The sequence below is a fragment of the Vicia villosa genome, linkage group LG2, assembly GCF_029867415.1.
Source record: "Vicia villosa cultivar HV-30 ecotype Madison, WI linkage group LG2, Vvil1.0, whole genome shotgun sequence".
NCBI classification, from domain to species: Eukaryota; Viridiplantae; Streptophyta; class Magnoliopsida; order Fabales; family Fabaceae; genus Vicia; species Vicia villosa.
The window spans coordinates 200,017,999-200,042,473 of NC_081181.1; the positions used below are offsets into that span (position 1 = coordinate 200,017,999).

The 24,475-nt window shown below is 33.5% G+C and overlaps 1 protein-coding gene and 2 long non-coding RNA genes across 4 annotated transcripts; 2 read left to right on the plus strand and 1 right to left on the minus strand.

Annotated features, from left to right (window-relative positions):
* The first annotated feature begins 5,684 nt into the window (after positions 1–5,684).
* Positions 5,685–14,319, plus strand: LOC131653566 (protein TIC 100). Its single transcript, XM_058923749.1, has 11 exons — positions 5,685–6,393; positions 6,484–6,555; positions 7,598–7,687; positions 7,779–7,952; positions 8,069–8,159; positions 8,641–8,703; positions 8,799–8,865; positions 11,035–11,138; positions 11,234–11,360; positions 11,603–12,324; positions 13,730–14,319. The coding sequence occupies exons 1-11, from the start codon at positions 5,765–5,767 to the stop codon at positions 14,144–14,146; spliced, it is 2,556 nt and encodes an 851-aa protein (XP_058779732.1). The 5' UTR covers positions 5,685–5,764; the 3' UTR covers positions 14,147–14,319.
* Positions 14,320–19,327: 5,008 nt separating this feature from the next.
* Positions 19,328–20,264, minus strand: LOC131647926 (uncharacterized). Of its 2 annotated transcripts, none has more exons than XR_009297997.1 (3): positions 20,138–20,264; positions 19,809–19,891; positions 19,328–19,722 (listed from the first exon to the last, which is right to left on the minus strand). It is a non-coding gene; the product is annotated as an uncharacterized LOC131647926 (long non-coding RNA). The 2 variants fall into 2 exon arrangements; XR_009297998.1 differs by having other exon boundaries at positions 20,095–20,162.
* Positions 20,265–22,329: 2,065 nt separating this feature from the next.
* LOC131647927 (uncharacterized) lies at positions 22,330–22,953 on the plus strand. The gene is made up of 2 exons (XR_009297999.1): positions 22,330–22,439; positions 22,537–22,953. It is a non-coding gene; the product is annotated as an uncharacterized LOC131647927 (long non-coding RNA).
* The last annotated feature ends 1,522 nt before the right edge of the window (positions 22,954–24,475 follow it).

Below are 24,475 nucleotides of genomic sequence, written 5' to 3' on the forward strand. Positions count from 1 at the left end.
CCGTCAATTCTGCATTCATGGCTGCCTCTCCCTTCAACGCTTCCAAGCAACCCTACTGAACCAGTAGGGCTTTCATCTTCAAGCGCCACCGACCAAAATCATTCACTCCGGTGAACTTTTCAATCTCATACTTTGTTGAAGGCATCTTCTTCATGCTCATCGCACCAATTTGTTGTGAAAAACGATGTCAAGAACAAAATATAATAGGGAATTAGGGAAGATAAGAAGAGCACAAGGAATTGGCTATAACTGCTATTCTTTTACTTTCTCTTAAAACAAGATTACAAGTTTACAAGAATAACAAATAACCTCTCTCATCCTAAATTAGGATTTGCAGCTTAGCAATGATGAGAGACTAGTATGCTATTTATAATAAAACCTAACATACTAACTAATGGGATTTTTCCACAAGACATATTACACAAGCCAACTTATTAAACAAGCTAACTTAACAAATTAGGATTTAAACACTAAAACCTAATTTAACATGCTAACAACCCTAGCATCTTCGACACAAGCATGTGAACAACCTTCGACTTCATGCTTAATCCTGTCGAACCAAGAAGCTACCCTTCGGCCATACTAGAGTTCGATCCAATATCTCACAGTATTATATCCTTATTTTGTTTTATACATGTCTTTATCATATCTTGCACACTAAACGAGTGTTTAAAGTTTTAAAGTATACTTTAATAATATTAATAATAATATAAATTTTAATTTATATTTGTTAAATTGTAATTCCTTGTGTCGAAGTAGGATGTTGCTTAACACAAGGTGTGTCGAGAAATTTAATCTGTCGAGTTGTATGTAGTTGTCGAAGTGTTGTAAGTAGGTTGATATACACATATATCAATTTGGGTCTAAAATATGTATTTTGGACTCTTATATTTTGGACTTTTGACTTAGGGAGCAAACTAACCTAAAACTATAAATGGAAGGAGTAACCCTTATTTTGTAACAAGTTGCGTATTCACATAATTTGCAATTGCAAGTGAATAAGAGGTTTTCCATAATTTGTGGGCAGAGAAAAACGCTCTAGAAAATCATCATCTTCTTCCCTTTAAATTTTCGTAAACCTTAATTCTTTGCTTCCCAGATTTTCTTTCTTGTTTCATTCATCATCATTGTGTAGCAATTAGGAAATACTGAAAAGTTGGGTTATGTTATGTTGTCAAGATCTTTGGGATCTTGTGAAAGAAGGGTTATAACATCTTAAAGAAAACACAACAGAAGAAGAGGCTGCACACAAAGAATTAAAGAAGAAGAATTATAAAGCTCTCTTAATAATTCATCAATGTCTGAGTCCAGATAATTTTGAAAAGGTAGTGATGTAGAATCTGCAAAAGAAACTTGGGAGATTCTTGAAAAGTCTTTTGAAGGTGCAGAAAAGGTAAAAGAGGTGAGGTTACAAGCTCAAAAAAGAGCATATGAATTATTTCAAATGAAAGAAAGTGAAATCATAACTGATTTCTTCACTAGAGTTACGAAGCCGGTGAATCAAATTAAGGAATATGGAGAAGTGTAGACATTTAGATCAGTTGTTACAAAGATCTTAAGGTCATTGGATCCAAAGTTATTCCACATGTCCACATGGTGGTTGCCATAGAAAAGTCGAAAGATTTTTTGAAATTGACAAAGGAAGAGCTTCAAGGGACGCTTGAGTCTCATGAACAAAGAATGGATGAAAGAGCTGCATGTAAATCAAAGAGTGATGTGGATTTGCAGGCTTTGTCAGCAAAAGAAAAGAAAGGCAAGGGAAGCTGTAATGGAAACACAGGTAAAAGAGGCTTCGGCAATTCAACTGGTCGAAATCAACAAGAAGGAAGCTGGTCAGATTAGAGAAAGCCCTCATACCAAAGAAACCAAAGATGTGATGTTGCATGTAAAGGAAGAGGTGGTGGTCAAAAACCTGACAAAAGTCACATTCAGTGTTTCAATTGTCAGAAGTATGGTCATTACTCTTGTGATTATTGTAACGCCCCAGATTGCTTTTAGGATGATCGACTGACCCCACAAACCAACACGGGTCTTTTCAGCATACTTTGACCTTACTCGCATGTTTTCCTAGAAACTTCCCAGAAGGTCGCTCATCCCTAAATTGCTCCAAGTTAAGCACGATTAACTGTGGAGTTCTTATGGAACAGACTACCGAAAAGAAGATGTATCTTGTTGGTATAGGTAGTACCCATCAATCCTTTATAAGCTTTTCTTCAACCGTGTAGTCCCATACCTGCACGATCTTAGGATTCCTCTCATCCGATGTGGCGACCACCCTAGCCCTCTTCGGCCTCAGGTGATACAGGCGGTGCATCTTCTTTTTGGTAGCCCGTTTCATAAGAACTCCACAGTTAGGCGTGCTTGATTTGGAGCAATTATGGGATGGGTGACCTTCTGGGAAAGACTTGTGTTGGTTTGTGGGGTCAGTCAATCATCCCGAAAGCAGTCTGGGGCGTTACAATTATCCATAAAAGCATAAGAATCAAGAAAGAGATGCAAAGTTTGCAAAACATGAAGAAGAAGAGATGATGTTAATGGTCACAACTAGAGATGAAGAGAGATTCAAGGACCAATGGTACTTGGACTCAAAATGCTCATCACATATGTCTGGAAGGAAAGACCAATTTGTCAACATAAAGCCCTCAATGAAGATCATGGTAAAATTTGCAAATGATAATACTCTATAGGTTGAAGGTATTAATGATGTTATGATTATGAGGAAAGATGGCAAAAAGTCAGTAATTTCTAATGTGTAATATATATAGGCACAAAGAGCAATTCGCTCAGCATTTGGCAGTTGGTCGAAAAGAACAATTAGGTGTCGATCAAAGACAAGATGATGAGAGTTGTCGACATAAGTGGGAGGTTAATCTTGAAGGCTCTTATGTCTCAAAATATAATCTTTAATATTGAATTAAATGTGATGGAGCACATACATTTAGAACATGTGTCCAAGAAATAAGCTAGAAGGAATCATGCTACAAGAATGTTGGTCTGGTGTGAAGCCTATACTGAGTCATCTGAAGGTATTTGGATGTATATCACATGGACATATACCAGATCAGTTAAGATGAAAACTTAATGACAAGTCGAGTCAAATGATCCTAATAGGATATCATTCGATTGGAGGATACAAGTTGTTCGTCCCCGTGAACAAAAAAGTAGTGATACACATGGACGTGATCATAGATGAGCTTAAAGAATGGGATTGGACTGAGAATGTCAAGACGGATTCAGTGAGAATTTTAAGTGAAGAACCATCCACTAAAGTCGAAAGAGAAGAAGTTTGACAAGAAGAAGTTAGAGGTGATGCATGCCCAAGAAGACCTCATAGAACAAGACACATGCCTGCAAGGTTGTAAGAATGTGTGATTACATCAAATGATGTGGTAAATGATGATGGTGAGCTGGTACACTATGCCTTATATGTAAATGTCAAACCTGTCAATGCAGCTGAGATATTGAAGGATTCAAAGTGGATGAAAGCTATGAATGAAGAATTGAAGTCCATCGAAGACAATAAAACTTGGTCACTTTTTGAATTTACTCAAGGCAAGAAGGAAAATGATGTGAAATGGGTATACAAGGTGAATTGTAATCCCAAAGGGGAAGTGACTCGACACAAGGCAAGGCTTGTAGCGAAAGAATTTCTTCTGATGGAAGGAATTGACTTCGATGAAGTTTTTGCACTTGTTGCCAGGATCGAAAAAATCAAGTTGGTTATTGGTCTTGCAAACATAAATAATTGACACATTGTCAGATGGATGTTAAATGTGTATTCCTGAATGGACCCTTAGACGAAGAAGTCTATGTTGCACAACCAGTTGAGTTTGTGAAACATGGCGAAGAGAGAAAGGTGTACAGGTTGCATAAAGCCCTGTATGGACTTAAGCAAGCTCTAAGAGCTTGGAATAAGAAAATCGACAGTTTCCTAAAGAAGAAGGAATTTGTGAAGTGCACAATTGAGCATGGAGTATATGTAAGAAGAAGCAAGAGTGAATTGATTATACTATGTTTTGATGTCGATGACATGTTGATAACAACTAGCTGCAAGAAAGAGATCGAAGATTTCAAAAGTGATCTTAGCAAGGAGTTCGAAATGTCTGATCTAGGCGACATTTCATATTTCTTTGGCATCGAATTCTACAAGAGCAGTAGAGGGTTAATGATGCATCAAAGAAGATATGCTAGTGGAATTCTCAAGAGGTTTAAGATGGAAGAATGTAACTCGACTTTGACACTTGCAGAACCAAGACTGCAACTCTCGAAAGAATCAGATGAAAATGATGTCGACCCAACCCAATACAGAAGAATTATTGAGTTATTGAGATACCTTTATCACATAAGGTCTGACTTAGCATACATTGTGGGTATGGTGAGTAGATTCATGCAGAAGCCAAAGATATCACATCTATCAACGACGAAGAGGATACTAAGGTATCTGAGAGGGATGCTCGACTATGACATTTCGTTTTCTGCAGCTGATGAGGGAAAATAATGCAAACTAGTGGGTTACACGACTCAAGTTGGTGTAGTAATGCTGAAAAACGAAAATCCACAGTTGGCTATGTGTTTATGCTAGGCGGTGCACCAATTGATTGGAGTGCGAGAAAAGAACCAGTAGTGGCACTATCATCATGTGAAGCAGAGTACATAGATGTTTCCCGCTATGCATGTCAAGCAACGTGGATGGTGAATCTGATCAAAGAGATTACAACAGAAGATCATGGAACAATTACCATGAAGATCAATAACATGTCAGCTATCAATCTAACAAAGAATCTGATATCATATGGCAGAAGCAAACACATCGAAATGAGGTTCCATTATCTTCGAGAGCATATAACTAAATGGAAGATAAATTTGTAACACTGCAGAACTGAGAATCAGATTGCAGACATCATGACGAAAGGAGTGCAGGTCGAAGTATTCAGAAGACTAAGAACTATGATGAATGTAGATAACACAATGAATTAAGTGGTGTGTTAAATGCGTAATTCCTTGTGTCGAAGCAAGATGTTGCTTGACACAAGGTGTGTCAAAAACTTAGTCTGTTGAGTTGTATGTAGTTGTCAAATTGTTGTAAGCAGATTGCTACACATAGATTTTGATTTTGGTCTAAAATATGTATTTTAGGCTTTTGACTTAGGAAGCAAGTTAACATAAAATTATAAAAAGAGGGAATAATCTCTATTTTATAACAAGTTGAGTATTTAAAAAATTTGCAGTTGCAAGTGAATAAGAGTTTTTCCACAGTTTGTAGGTAGAAAAAAACTCTGCAGAAAATCATCATCTTCTTTCTTCTCTTAAAATTTTCGTAAACCTTAATCTTTTGATTCCTAAATTTTCTTTTTTACTTCAATCATTGTCAATAATTTAATATGTACATTCATTCTCATCATTTTATGGTTTAACTTTGCAAGTTTCACATAAAAGAAATGAAAAACTCATGTAAACAAATAAATGTGAATTGGTAAAAAGAATCTAAAATTCAAACTACGAAAAAAATATATTTTAAAATAAATAAATAAATGTTAGTAATCATTTAGAAAATTTCTAAAAAAGTACACCTATTCTCTAAGATTATATAAAATTAAAAAATAATATTAAATCTATATAATTTTTTATTTTACATCAATAAATAAATAAATAAATTCAATTAATTTGAATGAACAGATAAAAAAACTTGAATGCAACACAGTCTCACTCTCACTCTGCATTTCCCGCAAACACCAACAAACCTTATCTTATTATCATCACCACAATGTTCATCCTTCGCCGTTTCCAAAAACCTCCTCCTCCTCCCCCAACCACCACCGAAGACCCAACCACCACCACTTCCGACACCGACTCCTCCTCCTCCTCCGATTCCGACTCCGAGCCCTACGATGAATCCGACATTGAAGCCTACCTCAACGCCTTCCGCATCGAAAACGAAAACGCCGAACAACAAGTCTCCGACTCCGAAATCGACCCGGAAACAAACTACAAAGACACAATAGAAGCGCTACAATCCCCCGGCGCCAAGAAAGTCTTGGAAAGAAACGCCCGTCGCGCTGTTGACCCTTTCAATCCGTTTGATTTTCCTCCGGATGACGAGGATTGGACAGAGGAAGATTTGCAAGAGCTTTGGGATTATGGGAATAACTCGATTGGTGGTACTGGTTGGGACCCGAAGATGGCTACTGTAGAGGAATGGGATTATGTGAAGGGACAACTTGCTAAGGGAAAAGATGTTCCTGTTGCTCCGTTTTATCTTCCTTATAGGAAACCTATTCCGCCGATACCGAATAATAATTTTGGTGTTAAAGGTCCTGAGGGTGTTATTGAAGAGTTGGATAGGATTGAGGAGTTTCTCAAATGGGTTAGCTATGTTTTCGAAGATGGTACCACGTATGTGAAATTAGAGAAATAGCTAGTTTGTTAGACAATGCTGGTTTTGTTTGTTGTTTATTAATGTTCTCTGTGATGTTAATTTTTTAGATATGAAGGGACTGTTTGGGATGATGTTGCTCAAGGAAAAGGTGTTTATGTTACTCAAGATGGACTTGTCAGGTTTGTCTTTGCTCCATTGTGGTGAATGGTGATGTAAGTTTATTGCTGTTAGTTTTGGTTAGATGGTTTAAGTGATAGTGGTAGTGAGAGGCTGAGAGCTATAACAAGATATAACAAGGTGTAATTGTTTGGGTTTGTTTGGATAAACGGCTTAATTAAGTGTTTATAGTATAATTGCTCATTATATAAGTGTTTATGTTTAGGTTGTTTCTATGACGAAAGGTAAAATGCCTTCAAACTGATTTCATATAAACTATCTTGGAGGGGTTATGGAAATAAGGTGAAAACAACTTGTGAACATATCATAAGTTGTTTCCATAAGCTCTCACAAGTGCTTATGCTGATATTTAAGTTTAAATTAGCCAATTTAAATGGGTCCACGTGTAACAAGTTGGGTTGGAGGGGACTTTGTAGGATGCCGATGTCATGGCGTTGGCATTACCAGTCTTGAATGGAATCGATGTAGTCAAAAAGTGACTTATATGATTGATAAGAATATGATTGTCAAATTTGATTTGCTAAATATGCAATACAAGCCGTCTGATCTTGCTTGGATGGTGGTGATTTTCCTGACTGACTGGGGGACTGCAACTGCAGCATTCCAGGGCTGATAGGGGAGGACGAACTTTGTATAAGTGAATTGGTTATATCAATTTGACAAACTTAGAGGGAAGGACGAAAAATAAAATCGAGAATATTAATTTAACTGTGGTGTTTAGTGTATTCTACATATAACTTGGAGAGGTTTTGTAATCAACCAATGCATAACAAAGAGTTATTATTTAAATGACCGACATCTGAAAATAAGTAACAGAAATTGATTAAAGTGAGACAAATTCTCAGTTGAATAACTGTTTTGAATTGGAAAACCGCAGATTATACAAACTATTGGTGCAGAATAAGAGTCATTACTTTTTCCTTTTGAGGATATAATGCATAAGATGGTCATGTTTTCTGTGGTTTTCATCATATCTTTGTATGTCAGTACATCATGCAACTCTTTCTTGGCTCGAATATTTCACAATATTTTTTTTTCTCATAGGTATGAAGGTGAATGGGTTCGAAATGACCCAGCGGGTCATGGTGTTGTTGAAGTTGAAATACCAGTTATAGAACCTGTTCCTGGATCCAAGTATGCATCTCTGAAGTCTTAGATTGTGCCATATTTTGAAATTACATTCAACTGCTTGTAAACAAAACCTTGATTGCTTTTATGTCCTTAGACTTGAAGAAAATATGCGAGCTGAAGGGAAGGTTATAAAAAGGGATTTTATGTCCCCAGAAGAGAGAGAATGGCTTGATAAGGATATTGAAGATAGTTATCGTCTTGCAAATGGACGATACGAAATCCCCTATTATGAGAGGAAAGCATGGATTGAAGAATTTGGAGAAAAGCCGTAAGTTCAATTATAGATTCTTGCTCTAGACATCACACATGCTGCATTGTCTCTTTTTCGCTTCTCTCTGATACATTGTTACGGGTCTGAAAAATAGTTTATATTTTTGTGCCCAGGGAAAAAGGTCGCTATCGTTATGCTGGTCAGTTGAAGCATGGGAGGATGCATGGATGTGGTGTATTTGAATTTAATGAGCGAATCTTATATGTAGGTCCATGGATCATCTATAGTTTTTGTTAACTGTTAACCCCAATCAACAGCTTTATTTTTCATATTTTACAAAAAAAGGGGGGGAGATGAAGCTGGACTTTTAAGATGAAAAATAAAGATTTAATTTATATACTCATTCATTTTACATGTCAATTAATTATAATTGTCAGATCATTAAAAGCGTTTAACTATAGTCATATACATGATTGCTTATAATCTGTTGACAGTGTAAAACTTTGTGCACTAACGGTGTTAAAATAAACTAAATATAATTGCAGAGAATAATATGATTTCCTTTAACTTTCTGACAATATAAAACTTTATTTTTTTAGCTCAATATGTTACAATTTTAAGTTTAAGATGTACCATCTGTATTATTTATTTGGTTGAACCTTGTTACCAAATACAAATGTTGGGAAATGCTAGTCATCTTCAACAAAAGGGTTATTGCATACTTACATTATCTGTGCATGTACAGGGTAGATTTTATTTTGGAGAATTATTGGATGATGATGATGGGTGTGATGACGAAACTTCAGCGGTATTAAATACTCTTCACCTGTGAAAATAATAAAATAATATTTGAAAATCTAAGAGGTGTGGCAATATCTCATTCTCTGACACTGTCAATTTCAGCTGCATGCTGGTATAGCTGAAGTCGCTGCTGCAAAGGCTCGTATGTTTGTGAACAAGCCTGATGGAAGTATGATGTTTTTTCCAATACAAAATTTTATATTGAAAACCTTACATTCATGTTTTTTTTTTGGGTCCTGACTTTCCCTTTGTCTGTTTATAGATCCATTCATTAGCATGTACTATAAATTAATGTATAAAGGTTCATATTCCGCAGTCTATCTTCTTCCTCCCCCATCTCCTCACCATTTAAACTTTTCAATACCAGTTAAGATTTAAGAATACTCATCATCCAGGATTCTTTTCCAATTTGTGGCCAAGTCATGCTATAAAGACCAATTAGAACTTCACATCATATTTATAAATACCACAGGTATCATGGCTGCAACTGGAAATAGGAGATAGAAAAAGCTATTCACCCTCGATTTCGAGGGATATAGATGATATTGCCAATTGCTTTGTTCTGCATGTTTCCTACAGCTCAACTCAGTTTTCAAGCTAGTCCTTTTTGTTATTCATGATTCTTGCCTTTTGATAGGAATGTGAGGGAAGATTTGGGCCAATAGTTGGTTAATGAGGGGACTAGGTCGAACGAGTGGACGGCTTACGATAAGAAACGTTACAAGGAAAGAAAAGTTGCTGAGCTGGCAAAGAGTTATGGTATGACATGATGAGTTAGTTATATAGTGTGGGAAAGGGAGAGAGGGTGAAGTAGAAAATCACTTCTGTTATTTAAAGAGAGTGATCACCGAGATATTCTTCGCCAGGGAAGCCTTTTATTAGCTTTGAGGACTGATGGAATATCCTTCTGTCAGAAATTTCATTTCCATTTCTGTAATTATTCTTCAGGTTGAATACAAGTTACAGATATTATTCATCGTATTCTACTTTAGCTCTATTACCTTTGGTCTACCTCTGTCCTGTAGCAGTATTGTTCACCCTTTTCGGTTTTCTGTTTTCTGTTAGGCATATATTTTTTCATACCAATTGGCAATTATTTATACGCCTTTATATTTTAGTATTGTTAGCCATTTGGCCAGTCCAGAACATGAAGCCATGCTACTATCCTTATCTCACGATAATGGTTTATTCTTTGAAAGCTCTATTTCTAGCCAATGTGGGACTTTAGGATCTTCCTAATACACCCCCTCACGCCGATCGATAGGCTCTGATACCATATTAGAATTTGACCTAACTCATCCTTACCAAACCGGTTGGTAAGGTGAGGAGTGTCCCTCTATATATATTCTTTGAAAGCTCTATCTCTAGCCAATGTGGGACTTTAGGATTTTCCTAATACAGGGACAGCCCGGGGTTAGGGTCCCTCTTCCCAATACAATTTGTTCTATCAAAAATATATTGTTATACATTATTTATTAGAAATTAATTTATGTATAAACGTACACAAACGACATTAACATGTAAATACTAGTAACCATTTGAGTAGAAAAAGTGATTGAATATAATTATATATGCTCGTGCTTCGTGAGTGTCTGACATGACATGTGTAAGACAACAAACACACTTTCAATCTAAATTGTTTGTCCTAAATAGTATATAATACTATTATATATTAGGGTCATGCTAACATGTGCTCTAATGACACATGTTAAGGATACTATAATTAGAAAAAGTAAGTGTAATAAAGTCAAATTTAAAATTTCAAAACATTAAATGCACGCATTTCAAGAAAATATTTCTATAAATAATATATTAACTTGTGCCTTTGGGGCACACGTTTGCTTTTCCCTATATATTATACCAACATCACGTGGTAGGTGCAGTAGATATTTAAGCCCCTTAATTATTTTATCAGAGATTCAATTTTGATCATTGATTAACCCTTGAATTATAGATCTTAGTTATATTGAGAGATCAATCTCCACAATGCTCTTCATTTTAGAATATTTTAAAGTTAAATTTGTTCTAGCCCCTGATAGATAGATTTTTGGATCCGTTTCTACCTGGATGGAGAACTATGCATCACATCGCAAATATGTAATGGATCAGATTTACCTTTTTACCATTTACTATCATCTCAATTATTAGAGATGGTTTGGCATGCATTGCATGTTGATTATTGGCGTACTGATAGTCTTGCAGCTTTTGTTGTATGGTTGAAAATTTATATGCTGTATATTTTGAGACAAATCTCTCCCTATTTCCTTTTCCTGATTGGCACCATTCCGTTTTTAATCTTGTTACTTTCCATTTATCATTTGACATTTTGTTTGTGCAGTGGTTAGAGAAAAGAGAGGTCCATATAATGATCCACAACATGCTTACTTGTACGAAGGAGAGGATGTATGGATGGCGCCTGGCTTCATTAACCAATTTTATGAAGTAAGGCTTATTGTAAAACCTTTACCATATTACATTGCTTATTTTCATTTTAAGCAAATGAAATGAAGCATGCATATGATTCTGTTACATTACAGGTCCCTGATTACTGGAAAACATATGCGCATGAAGTCGATCAGGAAAGAGAAGGGTGGTTGAACTCTTTCTATAGGTCTCCTCTAAGGATACCTATGCCAGCTGAGTTGGAACACTGGTGGTCCAAAGGTATTTAGCGCCTGTGATACAGTTTTTTTTTTGTGAAAAAGTTATATTAAAAAAAAAAATCACTTTTTGAAGTTTTGGTCTGTTTGTTACACTTCTTAAAATTATTGAATATCAAAATCATTGTTTTATATTCTGTAAGAATCACGCCTTAGTTTTTCTATTATTCTGCATGAACAAGCACATAATTAGAAAGAGTTTGTTTTAAAAAAAAATAATTATTCTTCCTCCAAATCCTTGACCAGAGGAGAATCACGAGGTTCCTGAATTTATCCTCATTAACAATGAACCGAAGCCTGATCCTGAAGACCCGTCAAACCAAATATATACTGAGAATCCTCTCATCTTTCATACTCCAACCAGAAATTTTATCAATTATGTCGAGGATGAGAAACATGGAATACAAATGTTCTGGCAACCCCCTTTGAAAAGTGGCGAGACGGTAGACCCGGAAAAGGCTACGTTCCTTCCCCTTGGTTATGATGAATTTTTTGGGATTGATAAGGAGAAAAAGGGCATCTGGGCTCGGTTTTGGCTTGCAATTGGAAAAGCATCCAAGCCGTGGAGGGAAAATTTGATAAAAAGGCGCAACGCACGGCGGATAATTGCTAAAATGAAAAAGGAGGCAGATGAGAAACAACTTGAACTTATAGAAGCTGAAATATGTCTGGAAGAGGCTATTGAGGATTTGGAAGGGTTATTGCGCAGAAGAGAGAAAGAAGAGAAAAGGAAGTCTGAATTGGGTTTGCCAGATGAAGATGATACAGTATCTGTAGCCAAACAAGATGGAAAAGCCCGGGTAGACGAGGAAGAGGAAGATGATGAAGAAGATGAGGATGTTATTGATCCATCGAGTTTTGGGTCCATTGAGCCGGAACAAAAGACAGATCAGCAGAAGGAAAAACCTGGCAAATCACCCTTTTCTACATCTTCGCTAGCATTTGCTTCTAGCAGCCTTATCTCTGCGGTGAGTTATGATTTTCTACTTTTCTTTTATGCATGTTTTATTTTTGGACTCTTTCATTATCTGTCTGCCTTTGATCAAACATGCAATACCCTGATTCCAGTATCCAAAGAATAAGAGTTGTGTTATTTTAACCTATGCTATCAATCTCGGAAAGCGGCACGGTGCAGCCATCTCTTAAAATGGAGAACGGGAGCAGGAAGCAGAACGGACAATATGGCCGATATTTAAGTGACGCGAATACTAATATAGTTAATATTAATAAACACATAATTGTCAAAAAATAAAATAAATTAATCAAAACTCATGAAGTATTCATAATTAGAAATAAAAGTCAGAAGTCTTGAGTAAAACATATTTGCAAATTCCAATAAAATTCAATAAAATAACCTTGCTATCCTTAAAAAGTTAAAGGTAATATCATTTACGACTAACGCGACCAGAGCGGCCGCTTTGACGCGGCGTCATTCTGAATCCAATCCCATTATTGCGGTCGCTCCAGCCGAGTCACTCATATGTGATGGAACGGCACGACATGACACGGTTTTCTTGATTTTGCTGTTCCGTGCCGAGATAACGGCCGGAACTACCGAGTTTAAGAACAGAGATTTTTACACAAATTTGACAATAATTTATATGGTTAACACAGTTATGGTACATTACATTCAGTGGATGATTAATTAATATAACAAGGTCTCTCAACTTATTAATTACCAAGTGAATACAACTAATTATGATTTTGAACGTCATTAACCACAGTTTTCAGGTGTAGGCTTGAGCATAAATCATGACTAATGAAATATCATCATGTATATTTGATCACTTGAAAACCATGTATAAAATCATGAATATTTCTACATAATTTGGATCGTTAATAGATATAATGTATATTCAAACATCTTAAAAATTGTGGTCAATGACCTTTAAACTTATTTGCTAAACAAAATTAAGCACATATTTAAACTACATTAATCATATAAATTGTTTTCAAAATTCATGTCAAAGTATTTGCTCTCTTCTCATGAATATCAGGCGCCCTTAAGTAATATGAGTATTGCACTTTTCATCTGACAACATCAAACTGGAGTTTTCTCTTCAACACCATTGGACAGTTTAATAAAGCTTTAGGACAACTATTATGCTACCAATTTTTGTATTATTCCTTGATTCAACAATTTATCAAGTTAGCTTACAGGTCATTTGAATTTTTTTGTGAACCATTGTGCGTGTGTCACCTTTTCTCACGAGGTATGATGAGGGATATTGATTCATATTGTTGCTATAATATTCATATTACAGTATGTTTGCATTTGCTTTGCCAAGGAGCAAAACGTATGTCCTGTTGGCTGTTGGTCATCCTAATAGCACATCATTTCTTGAACATTTTATTGTATATTTGGTTTGTCAGGTTCCATCCAAGCTGCAACAATCATTTACCTTCTGGAACAAGGTTGGATCAAAACCAGGGTTGGTTCCTGCGCAGCATAGTGATCACACCAGCGACGTGAAAACAGTTGCTTCAGTCAGTTTTCCTCCGTTGACAGGCCAAAAGGGTAGGCTGAAAGCCACGGGTAAAACACAGGAAAAAGTCGAGGCAAGAAGTTATTTAGGTGGGAAATTTCTTGAGGTATCCTCTATGTCTCAGACTCGATCATGTTATATGGCTTCTGCAAGTTCAAAGAGCAACTCAAAGGAGCAGAGAAGGAATGGTGATGCGTGGTTGCATTCGGCGCCAGAGAGGGATTTAGACAGCGTACTATCTTTGAATTCAATTTCTTCAGTGAATAATTTTTATCCAAATACCCAAACTTCATTTCAAATTTAATTATTGAAGGCCATTTTGATTGTTATTTAGGCCTGTATGTACCAAAATATGAGTGAACATTGGTCTGCCCCGGCGTAGAGACAAAAAAAAATTAGAGCTGTGTTGTAATGTTTGTCTTTCAAAAAACTGAAAAGTATATGCTGAATACTTGCCTCCATTATCATTTTGCATCATGTTTCATTCTTTTAACACAAAGATTTGGTAGAATTTACTCTTTTTTGGTAATACTAAATCTTTTGAATTTAGAACAAAAATATTGTATTTAAAAAAGATTTAGTTAGTACTATATAAATAAATCCTTCAAACTTAATCTAATACTCTTAATATTAAAATATATTAATAATAAACATTTATCTATTATTTTAGGTAAAAAATACTTCTTTTTTAAAAAAATAAAGATCTATTTATTTTTCTCTCAACACCTCTTTCTCCAAAATCCCCCCTCCTTCCACTTTTTTCCAATGCTCTAAAATTTCAATAAATATTTAGGCAATTTCTCTTTCCACATGACGCACTCTTGAAATTCTAAAAATGTCCTTGGGTTAATTCGGATATGCATCACATAACGCATAAAATATTATTTTTTGATAAAATTTAGTTTGGAGATGCATCTACGAGTTCACCCTTAGTATAAATTTGGGGATGCATAATTGAAGTCACCTTTTGCCATAAGAAAATTGGATCGGAGATGTATCTTCAAATTTTTTCCTGTGTGAAATTTTGACATAACCAATTTTATAAGATTGTGGTGTTTTCATTCGAAAGTAATTTCAACTCGATTAAAATTGCCGTTATTTGTTTCAACGATTAATAAAAACGAATATTATGGAAGCGCATAAAGCTTCAATAAAACAATATAATATAAAAACGTGAATATTATAAAAGCTAAATATATTTGTACAATCATCGTTCTCAAAGTTGATTAAAAATAAACAAAATACAAATTAAATGCATACTCTACTGTGTATGCCTAACCCTAACATCCAGGTTCTTCCTCTACCTACGGTAAGTCACCGCACTCCATGGCTCGAAAAGAATGGACTCTGCTAGGTCGACTGCTTAATCCCCATCTCTCACAAACACTTCAGACTCGATGCCCGAACGTGTAAGTCGCATAATTTTCTGACAGCGCGGAAACACATCAACGACATGGTCGTCCAATGCCTGTTGATCCTCCAGGAGCTCCTCATGAGCAGGCTTGGCTTCCCCAAGAACGTCTTGTCTCATGTAAGGGTGTGACACTTTATAGAACCATGTCATGTACCCCTCAACATAGTTCCATTGAGAGGTGGTCTCATGAGTCCGATACTCTACCGGTATCAAATGATTCTCTCAGTCCGCTAGTATATTATCTAGGTCTCTGAGGACAATACAAATAGAAGTAGCCTGGAAGGGTGATCTGGGAATAATTTGCACGTACCCAAACTGCCTCATGCACCGCTCGAGCAGATACCTGCACATGATATTGGTCCCACATGCCAACTATCTAGAGTAAAATGAAATGAGGTCAAATGGAACTCTCTCCATGTGAGTACCATATGGTCTCCATTTTATGTCGTCGTGTTGAGTGCAGTCAATGTACACACGGTACGACAAGATATGATTATCCCCTCTGTTAGGAATAAAATGACAAGCATATGGCCAATCATGAGTGTAGGACTGAGAACGTGCAAAGCCAAGGATCCGGTGATAGTGAGCCATGATCTATCCTTGAAAACCAATAAGAAAAAAAGTATCAGTAACAAGTGTAAACAATAAAAATTAGTTTGTAATATAATACATGGATTTGAAAATTACCGTAACTAGAGTGCACGAGCCTGTCATCTGCTTTGTCATCTACTTACAAGCTTCGTCTAGGTTGTGGTACAAGTAAATCAAGCATGCTGCCTCCCAATTCCACTCACAAATGGACTCAAAGTCGATGAAATATTTGAGGTAGGTCTCATCCACGTAGGCTGCCTTTTGTCTACAAACATGGACGTGCCAACCAAGAACATGAAGTAGCACCTCGGGGCACACTCCCCGTGGTACAAAACCCACAAATCACCGACGTCCCAGTTTTTAGTTAACTCTAGGTTATTATGATACAACATTATTTCAATTGCTTCTTTGGCATGAGCACCCTTGGTTATTCTACACTGATCAAATGCTTCTTCGGGGTCAGCTCCTAAATAAGCCACCATCATATCAATTGCATCGGCCCTGCTGATCTTAGAATGATCAACCAAGCTTCCTCTAATGGGAAGGTGGAAGAGGCAAGCTACATCATCCATCGTAATAGTCATCTCGCTGATGGGCAGGTGGAAAGATGACGTTTTGCTATGCCATCTCTCAACAAAAGTAGCATGCATGCTACTTATGATGTTGGTGTACCCCGAAGCGTAAAGACTTGCAAAGCTAGAGTTTTGAAGTACAGTTTGGAATCACTCATCCTCAGGTTGATAAAGATTGTGAATCTTTATTGCATGATTCACACTTTACAATTTTGCACACTCTTGTTGAAAATAAAATATAACATGATCAATAGAACTTAATTTGGATACAAATTAAATAATATAGGAAGTTCAGAAAAGACCTCTTATTTCCAAACAAGGGGAGCTACATGCTAGTTGGAAACGGGTCTGCAAGGGGGGAATCCGCACAACTGGAATCTGAGGTGCAATATGCTCATCCTCGTCATGGGTCGCATGACTCTCGGATTCCGGCCCTCGTGAAAGTCTACTCTTAGAGGTCGAAGCCTCCCTCTCGTGAGGTAGGGGGACAACTATAGCCTGCTCGTGTTGATGAGCCATCTAGCGACGTGTTGAGGCAGTGAGAGTGGGTCATCCGAGCCTCATCATTCCTTGATTTGCTTGGTTTTCGGCCATATCATGAAAAAAACAACAAATTATAGCACATGATAGAATTCAGACCTCTCTCTCTCTCTCTCTCTCTCTCTCTCTCTCTCTCTTGTTTAGAGTCACTTGCCTAATATATTTTAAATGCGTGCCTTTGATTTAAAAACTGTTCACGGAAGAGAACAATATTAACTTTTAGTGTTTATCTTCATTCAATTAGCTAAAGGGTTAATACCTATTTTGCCCCCTACCATATAGGCGTCATTTGAAAAACCCCCTGCAAAAAAAAAAGTTGCAAGAAGTTCCCTAACATTTCAAGATTCTCTCATTTTTTACCTTCATCACATCCAGTCACCAAAAAAGCTGACGTGGCATGTATTTTTTTAATTTTTTATTTTTTTTAATGATGTGGATGGCCCATGTGGCTTTTTATTTTTATTTATTATTATTTATAATGCCACGTTAGCAATTTATATTATATTAATTTTTGGATGATATGTTAAAATGTTCTAAATAACCAAAATTTGTTGGAAGTGGGAGTTGAACCCACCCCCTCCATACAAACACTAAGCGTCTGACCAATAGGCTAGGTGATTTGTTTTGTTTAACAAATACATTGAATTGTATTAATAGCATACTGCATTTTTATTTACAATTTCAATAGTAATGTAAATATATATATATATATATATATATATATATATATATATATATATATTTACATTAAAAGCATTGTTATATTTTAACTTAATAAATTTAATTTAAATATTTTATATAATTTAATATAAATTGTTTAACGTTATAAAATAGTAAAATATTAAAATATTATTTTACTATTTTATAAATTTAATAAATTAGTAAAGTTAATAGTAAATTAAATTAAATTAGTAAATTAATAACGTTAAACAATATTAATTAATAAAGTTAATAGTAAGTTATATTAAATATAAATATTAATATAAATTGTTTAAAATATTATTATTTTAATATTATTTTACTATTATCATTATAAACTAAATCATTATAAACTAAATCATTATAAACTAAATTAATTTGTTTTAATTTAAATAGGTTTTACTATTTTTAATTTAACTATATTAATTTAACTAGTTTTTAATTAATTAATATGTATTAATATAATTAATTTAGTTTATTTTTAATTTATTTAAATAGCTATAGTATTTTTTAAATTACATTATTTTATATAAATAGTATCTATATAAATCATCTATTTAATTCTAAATTAATTTTAATATTCTTAACAGTAAAATAAATATTAATTACTATTTTATAATTTAACTAATATTAATTAATAACGTTAACTATTAACTAATAATTATTAATTTAAATATTAAATATTAACTAATATATTACTTTATATGTACATTATTTTTAAATAGTAATTTAAATATTAATATTTTAAAATATAAACGATATTTAACATAATTATTTTAGTTTATACTAACTGAACCAAATAAAAATATTTTTATGTTTTATATAATAATTAATAATTTAACATCAATATACTGTAAAACTTTAATGTAATTTAAAAAAAATACTGTAGCTATTTAAATAAATTAAAAATAAACTAAAATAATTTAAAACTATTTTAATTAATATAGTTAAATTAAAAATAGTAAAACCTATTTAAATTATAACAAATTAATTTAGTTTATAATGATTCAGTATATAATAAGTATCATCAAAGGCAACGATACAACAAGAAGAAACCTGCAGCCTAGTGGTAACACTAGTATTCTGCAAGTTTTGGGTCTTGGGTTCAAGTCCCCTTGAGACCACTCTTTTCAAGCTTTAATATTTAGCATTTTAACAACCTAACAATAAAATAATAATAAAAATTGCCACGTGGAATTAAAATAAATAAATAAAAATAAAAATGCCACATACGTCGACCATGTCATGAAAAATAATAATAAAAAATTAAAAAAAAAAAAAAAATAAATTGCCACGTCAGCTTTTTTTTTTGTAGGGGGTTTTTCAAATAACGCCTATATGGCAGGGGGCAAAATAGGTATTAACCCTTAGCTAAATTCTTTTACTTGAACTTATTTATTTGATTGCGTTTTAAAAATACCTTTAAATTTTATATCATATAAACATTTGAATTTTTTTTAAAGAGTTTATTTATTATGTCATGTCAATGTAATTTTTTTATATTGTAACCACATCACTATCATTAGTGAACATGACTTTATTATATATAATTATGATAAAAGTTTTAAAAACTGCTACTACAATTAAGCTTTATCCTCTTAGATAGGGTCAACTATATAAATCAACTTTCGTCATATATTTTATCAACAAAAAAAAAATTTTAAAAATTCAATTTAAATCCCCTTTTTTATGTTTTTATCCATGTTTAAAATCAAGTTTTGATATCTTCATAAGAAATATAGTATATACATGAATGTTAAAAATCTAATGTATTTGGTTTTGGGTTGTGCAGCGGAAAATTCAGTACAAGAAGCTTGGATTGATCTTCAACTTAAGCCTAAAATATCGACTAATTAATAAACATGAGTCAAGATGAGAGAAATTTCATAGCAGTAGAAACACTATAACATGTCTTAACCTAAAAAAGAAACACTATAACATGTCTTTAATGTAATAGGTACTCTTGACGGCAGTAACATCCTTTCCAAATGCACGACGCGTTTTTGTTATGATCAGGACATACTTCACATGCACAATCCTCGTTAGTTTCACATGGGCAAAAACCTATACATATATAAAAAGAACCAAAGAATGTTACTAGAAAATGATAAAAGATTTAAAGTGTTAAATATGTGAGAAAAGGGACTTACTATGGATGGTTGCCACAAGAATTAGGAATGACAGTATGAAGAAAGCATAAACAGTTTTTAGAATTTCAGCCATACTATATCTCCTTGAGTTGCATGTAACAAACAAACAATTATTTGATAAGTAAAAACACTTCATGGTTTGTAATTTCAATGAAATATTTTTGACACTTTGGAAGTTTCGAGAAAGCATTCTTATAATTATAACATTACTACTAAATGTCTCTTAGGTAAAACTATATCTTCTTTTTTTAAGAAAGGAACAAACTCATAGAGAAACCAAATTTACCTCTAAAACTCACTTGATCACTAAACTTTAGTAAAAAATTCACCTTAAATTTTTATGAAGATAAGAGGTCATTAATTCATATATGAGCCAATTGAGTAGAAGAGGTCATTAATTTTTCATGTATGAGCCAATTGCAGATAAGAGGTCATTAATTTTTATGAACCTTGAGGTTATTAATTTTTATGAATTTTGAGGAATCTTATACTTATATTGCGTGTGGATGATATTGACATGCGTCACTCGAAAAATCGATATTAGCAGGTCTGTGCATGATCGTCAACCGATCCATATTTACCTTCGATAGTATATGAGCCAAGTGACTTTATTTCCCTACTCGCTCCTTCTCTCCACAATGAGTCGTGGGGCTCGACTTATACAGGTTTTTGAATTTGGCGTTTCGCTTGTGATCATGGGCTAACATTTCGGTGGATTACCATCTCTCTTGGTGTCGATGTGAGTTGCTTTCTGGCAACAGGTTCTGTAGCAATCGACTTCAAATTCGCGCCACCGCGAGTACGAGATATTGTCCGCTTTGGGTGTTAGTATCCTCACGACTTATTTCCTTAGAAAAATCGCCTATTTTGCTTGGTTCATGTGTATGTCAGTTCATCTTGCCTGACATTAGGAGGATTTTCAACTTATATGTCTCCTTTCGCAGCAGGCAGTCGGCGAATTTTCCCAAAAAACATTCTAAAAGAGCCTCTCACAATCTCCACGTGAGCAGGCTCCCTACAAATTATGATTACTATACACACAAACCAAAGTCCTTTATTAGTAGGTTATATCACCCTTATTGAACTTTAGCGAATACTATCTTTTATCTTTTTAAATGAGGTTTTGATCCATTAGTTCCATGAATCTAACTCTTCAAAGTATAATGTTACTAAAGTTATTTTTAATGAAAGTCTTGTTCCTTTTGGATTAGCTATATTATGTAAAACAACATGCAGTGTACAAGATGGTTTGGTGAACAAAAGACACATGTGGGACATGATGTTCTAGCAAGTGTGGCACATCTGGCCCCTGTTGCAGTCAAGACTTTGTCTTCACTCATCTTGAACGAATGCAAAGCTTGCTTCAGGTAGAGGCGATTGACCAACAATTTGGTCATGTACAAACTTTTGAGTTTCGTCCACACACCCGCCTCCGTCTTCTCCTTCAAAATTTGCTGGAGAACCTTATCACCAAGTCTCAATACGATGGTGTTATGGAATTTCTCTATCATCGTCGTCTTCTCCTTCTCTGTTAGGGCAGCATCAATCTTATCAAATTTTTTCAACATTTCTAACAAATACTGTTGACCAAGAAAGACTTGCATCTTTAAGCGTCATAGACTGAAATCATTCACTCCGGGGAATTCCTCAATCTCATAATTTATTGACGATATCTTTTTCTCCACAAGCGCCATCAAGAACAAACTATAACTATGAGAAAGATTAAGTTTATTGAAGTTGATCATTAGGATTAGTGATTGAGAGAAAGTAAAAGAGGTTCTCATATTTAGAGGGAGTCCTAAATAAACAGTCATTGGGTAGTATTTGAAAAAGGCTGTGAACAAGGGGTGTTCATGTTAGACTAATTGTACTAATACTATTGATAGTAAATTTTCTTTCTTGGGTTGGATGTTCTCCGATGTAGATGCGGTTTGCATTGAACTAAGTTACTAATTATTATGTTCTTTATTGTTTTTTTCTTCATCATCTTCTACAAATTAAACTGTTATAATTTGGTTGTATACATTGTCTCAGACATTATGTCCAACATCTATCTCCAAGAACAAAATTTGAGACAGTTCAAAATTCATTTTATATTTTCTTCTTACAATCTAGTTCTATTTTAGTTTCATTATAATCTTTCATAAATGTAAAACATGCAAAAGACATAACAATATTAATTGACATTGCAACTAAGTTGATTCCATAGCCACTATCAAACACATGTAGCATATAAACAAAAAGAGAATACAATGACCGTTACTCATATGATTAAACAAGAAATAAAAAATATGTATTGAAAGTTTAGTAAAATTTTAATGACCTTTAATCATCATCAAAAAACTTAAATGAAATATTTACTAAAAAATATGTGACCTATTAACTTACTTAAACAGACATTTTAATTTTATAATATCATTAATTACATGAATGGTTTTCCGACAACTCCAAAAGTGCTAAAAATAATTTAATCAAAACTAAAAAAACATGAAGTGTTTTACTTATAAAATGGTCAAATAATGATTTATTGGTTACTTGCAAATTAATGATACAAAAATATGAATGAAATATTAAAAATTATTTATGCTTTAATTATCTGGAGTTCCCTAATTCTTTTTGTAGCCAGTCATAGTAAGTATTTTTCACATACAATTTAATACTTTTTCTTTATCATATTTAAAATTTTCATTTCTTGTAATAATATTTATTTATTCTTATTTACGTATAGGTTTTCTTCCATGTGAAACTATTGAAGATTGTAAAGATGATATTTGTCCTTTTCCTCAAATACCAATGTGTTACTTGAATGCATGTCATTGCGCACCGCCATCAGGCTACGATCCATGTGATAAGGGTTGTTGTATTACTTGCTAGCATGTCATTGCACGTTGGGAATGATCTATAATCAATGTGATAAGGGTTGTTGCCCAACTAAATATTGAACCTTGCTTATTTATGGAATATAATTCTATATTATAACTTTATATACAAAATTGTACTAATTATTTGTAAAGAACAAGTATTGGAGGGTTCAGGGCCGACCCAACATATATTGTGGTCTGAGGTGAATCTTAAAATGAGACTTTTTAAATTAAAATTAATTTTTAATTAAAATTTTATTTTACGAGCTTTTTGAGATGCAAAATCATTTATTAAATTATTGTAATCAATTTTATTTAGTATTTTTTTTTCAATCGATAATAAAGTCAATCCATTTAATCTTTGTTGAGACATTGTTGATCTTAAATAAAATTTTATTAACTTTAATTTTGAAAAACTTCTCTCGGTAGATGCAACAGTTATAGGAATTGTTAACATTATTCTGTAAGCAATATACGCATTTGGAAAAGAATCAAGTCTCTTTATATAATTAAGTATATCAATTGGTGTATCATTTTCTACTTTTATTATATCTTTTAAAATTTGTAGTTCAATAAATAAATCTAATCCATCAATATCAATTTTGTCATTATGCTTTAATGATCGTTCAAGGTTGAAACAATTCTCTTTTAAATTTTCAACTTCAATGGATTTTAACATCTTAATGCTAAATAGAAAACCAAAAATATCACTATATATTTTAAATTGTTCGAATCTATTTTGAAATGAAGTGATTGCTTGATCTATTATATATAAGAAGTAGTCAGTTTTAAATGATTCTTCAGGAGATTTTACAACTTCATTGTTAATAATTTAATCAAATTGTTTCTTTCTACGAATAATACGTTTTTCACGGAATTTTAGTTCTATATCCATTTCAAAAGCAATTTCTCTTGCAGAAATCATAATATTTTCAAACCCATTTTCCCTATATTTTTCAAAAAATAAAATAAGCCCTTTTAATTGTTCTATAGCAACATCAATACGCATATCTTTTGATTGCATATTTTTACTAATAGAGTTTACTGCAGATAATATATCATACCAAATAATCACGCCTAATAAAAATTCAAAATTTTTAAGCTCATAAGTTGCTAAACATTCTGCTTCACTTTTTATTTTAGGTTCATCGATAATTTCACATAATTTCAACAAAGCATCTCTTATTTGTAAAGTTTGAAATCTCAAAGCTTTCACACTTTCAATACGACTTTCCCAACGTGTTTGTGACAATGACTTAAGTGTTAGGCTAGGGATATGATCTTGTAAAATTTTCCATCTTTTAGTAGACGAAGAAAATAGTGTATATATACGTTGCAACACTCCAAAAAAAGATGTAGCTTTTGGACAACAATTAGCCATGTCACAAAGTAATAAATTTAAACTATGACAACCACATGGAGTATAAAATGATCTAGGATTAATGTCTAAAAATCTTTTTTGCACTCCTTGATGTTTTCCTTTCATATTAGACGCATTATCATAACCTTGTCCTCTTAGGTTACTAATATCAAGGCCAATAATATTTATCTCATTTATAATTGCATCAAAAAGACCTTTTCCAGTTGTATCATTTACTATTAAAAATTCTAAAAAATGTTCACAAATTTGTACCGGAGTAGAAGAAATATCAACACATCGTAAGACAAAAGTAATTTGTTCTTGATGACTTATATCAGGAGTGCAATCAAGTATAATTGAAAAATACTTTGCATTTTTAATTTTTTGAATAATTTTTGTTTTAATTTCATTTGCTATTAAACTTATTAATTCATTTTGTATCTTAT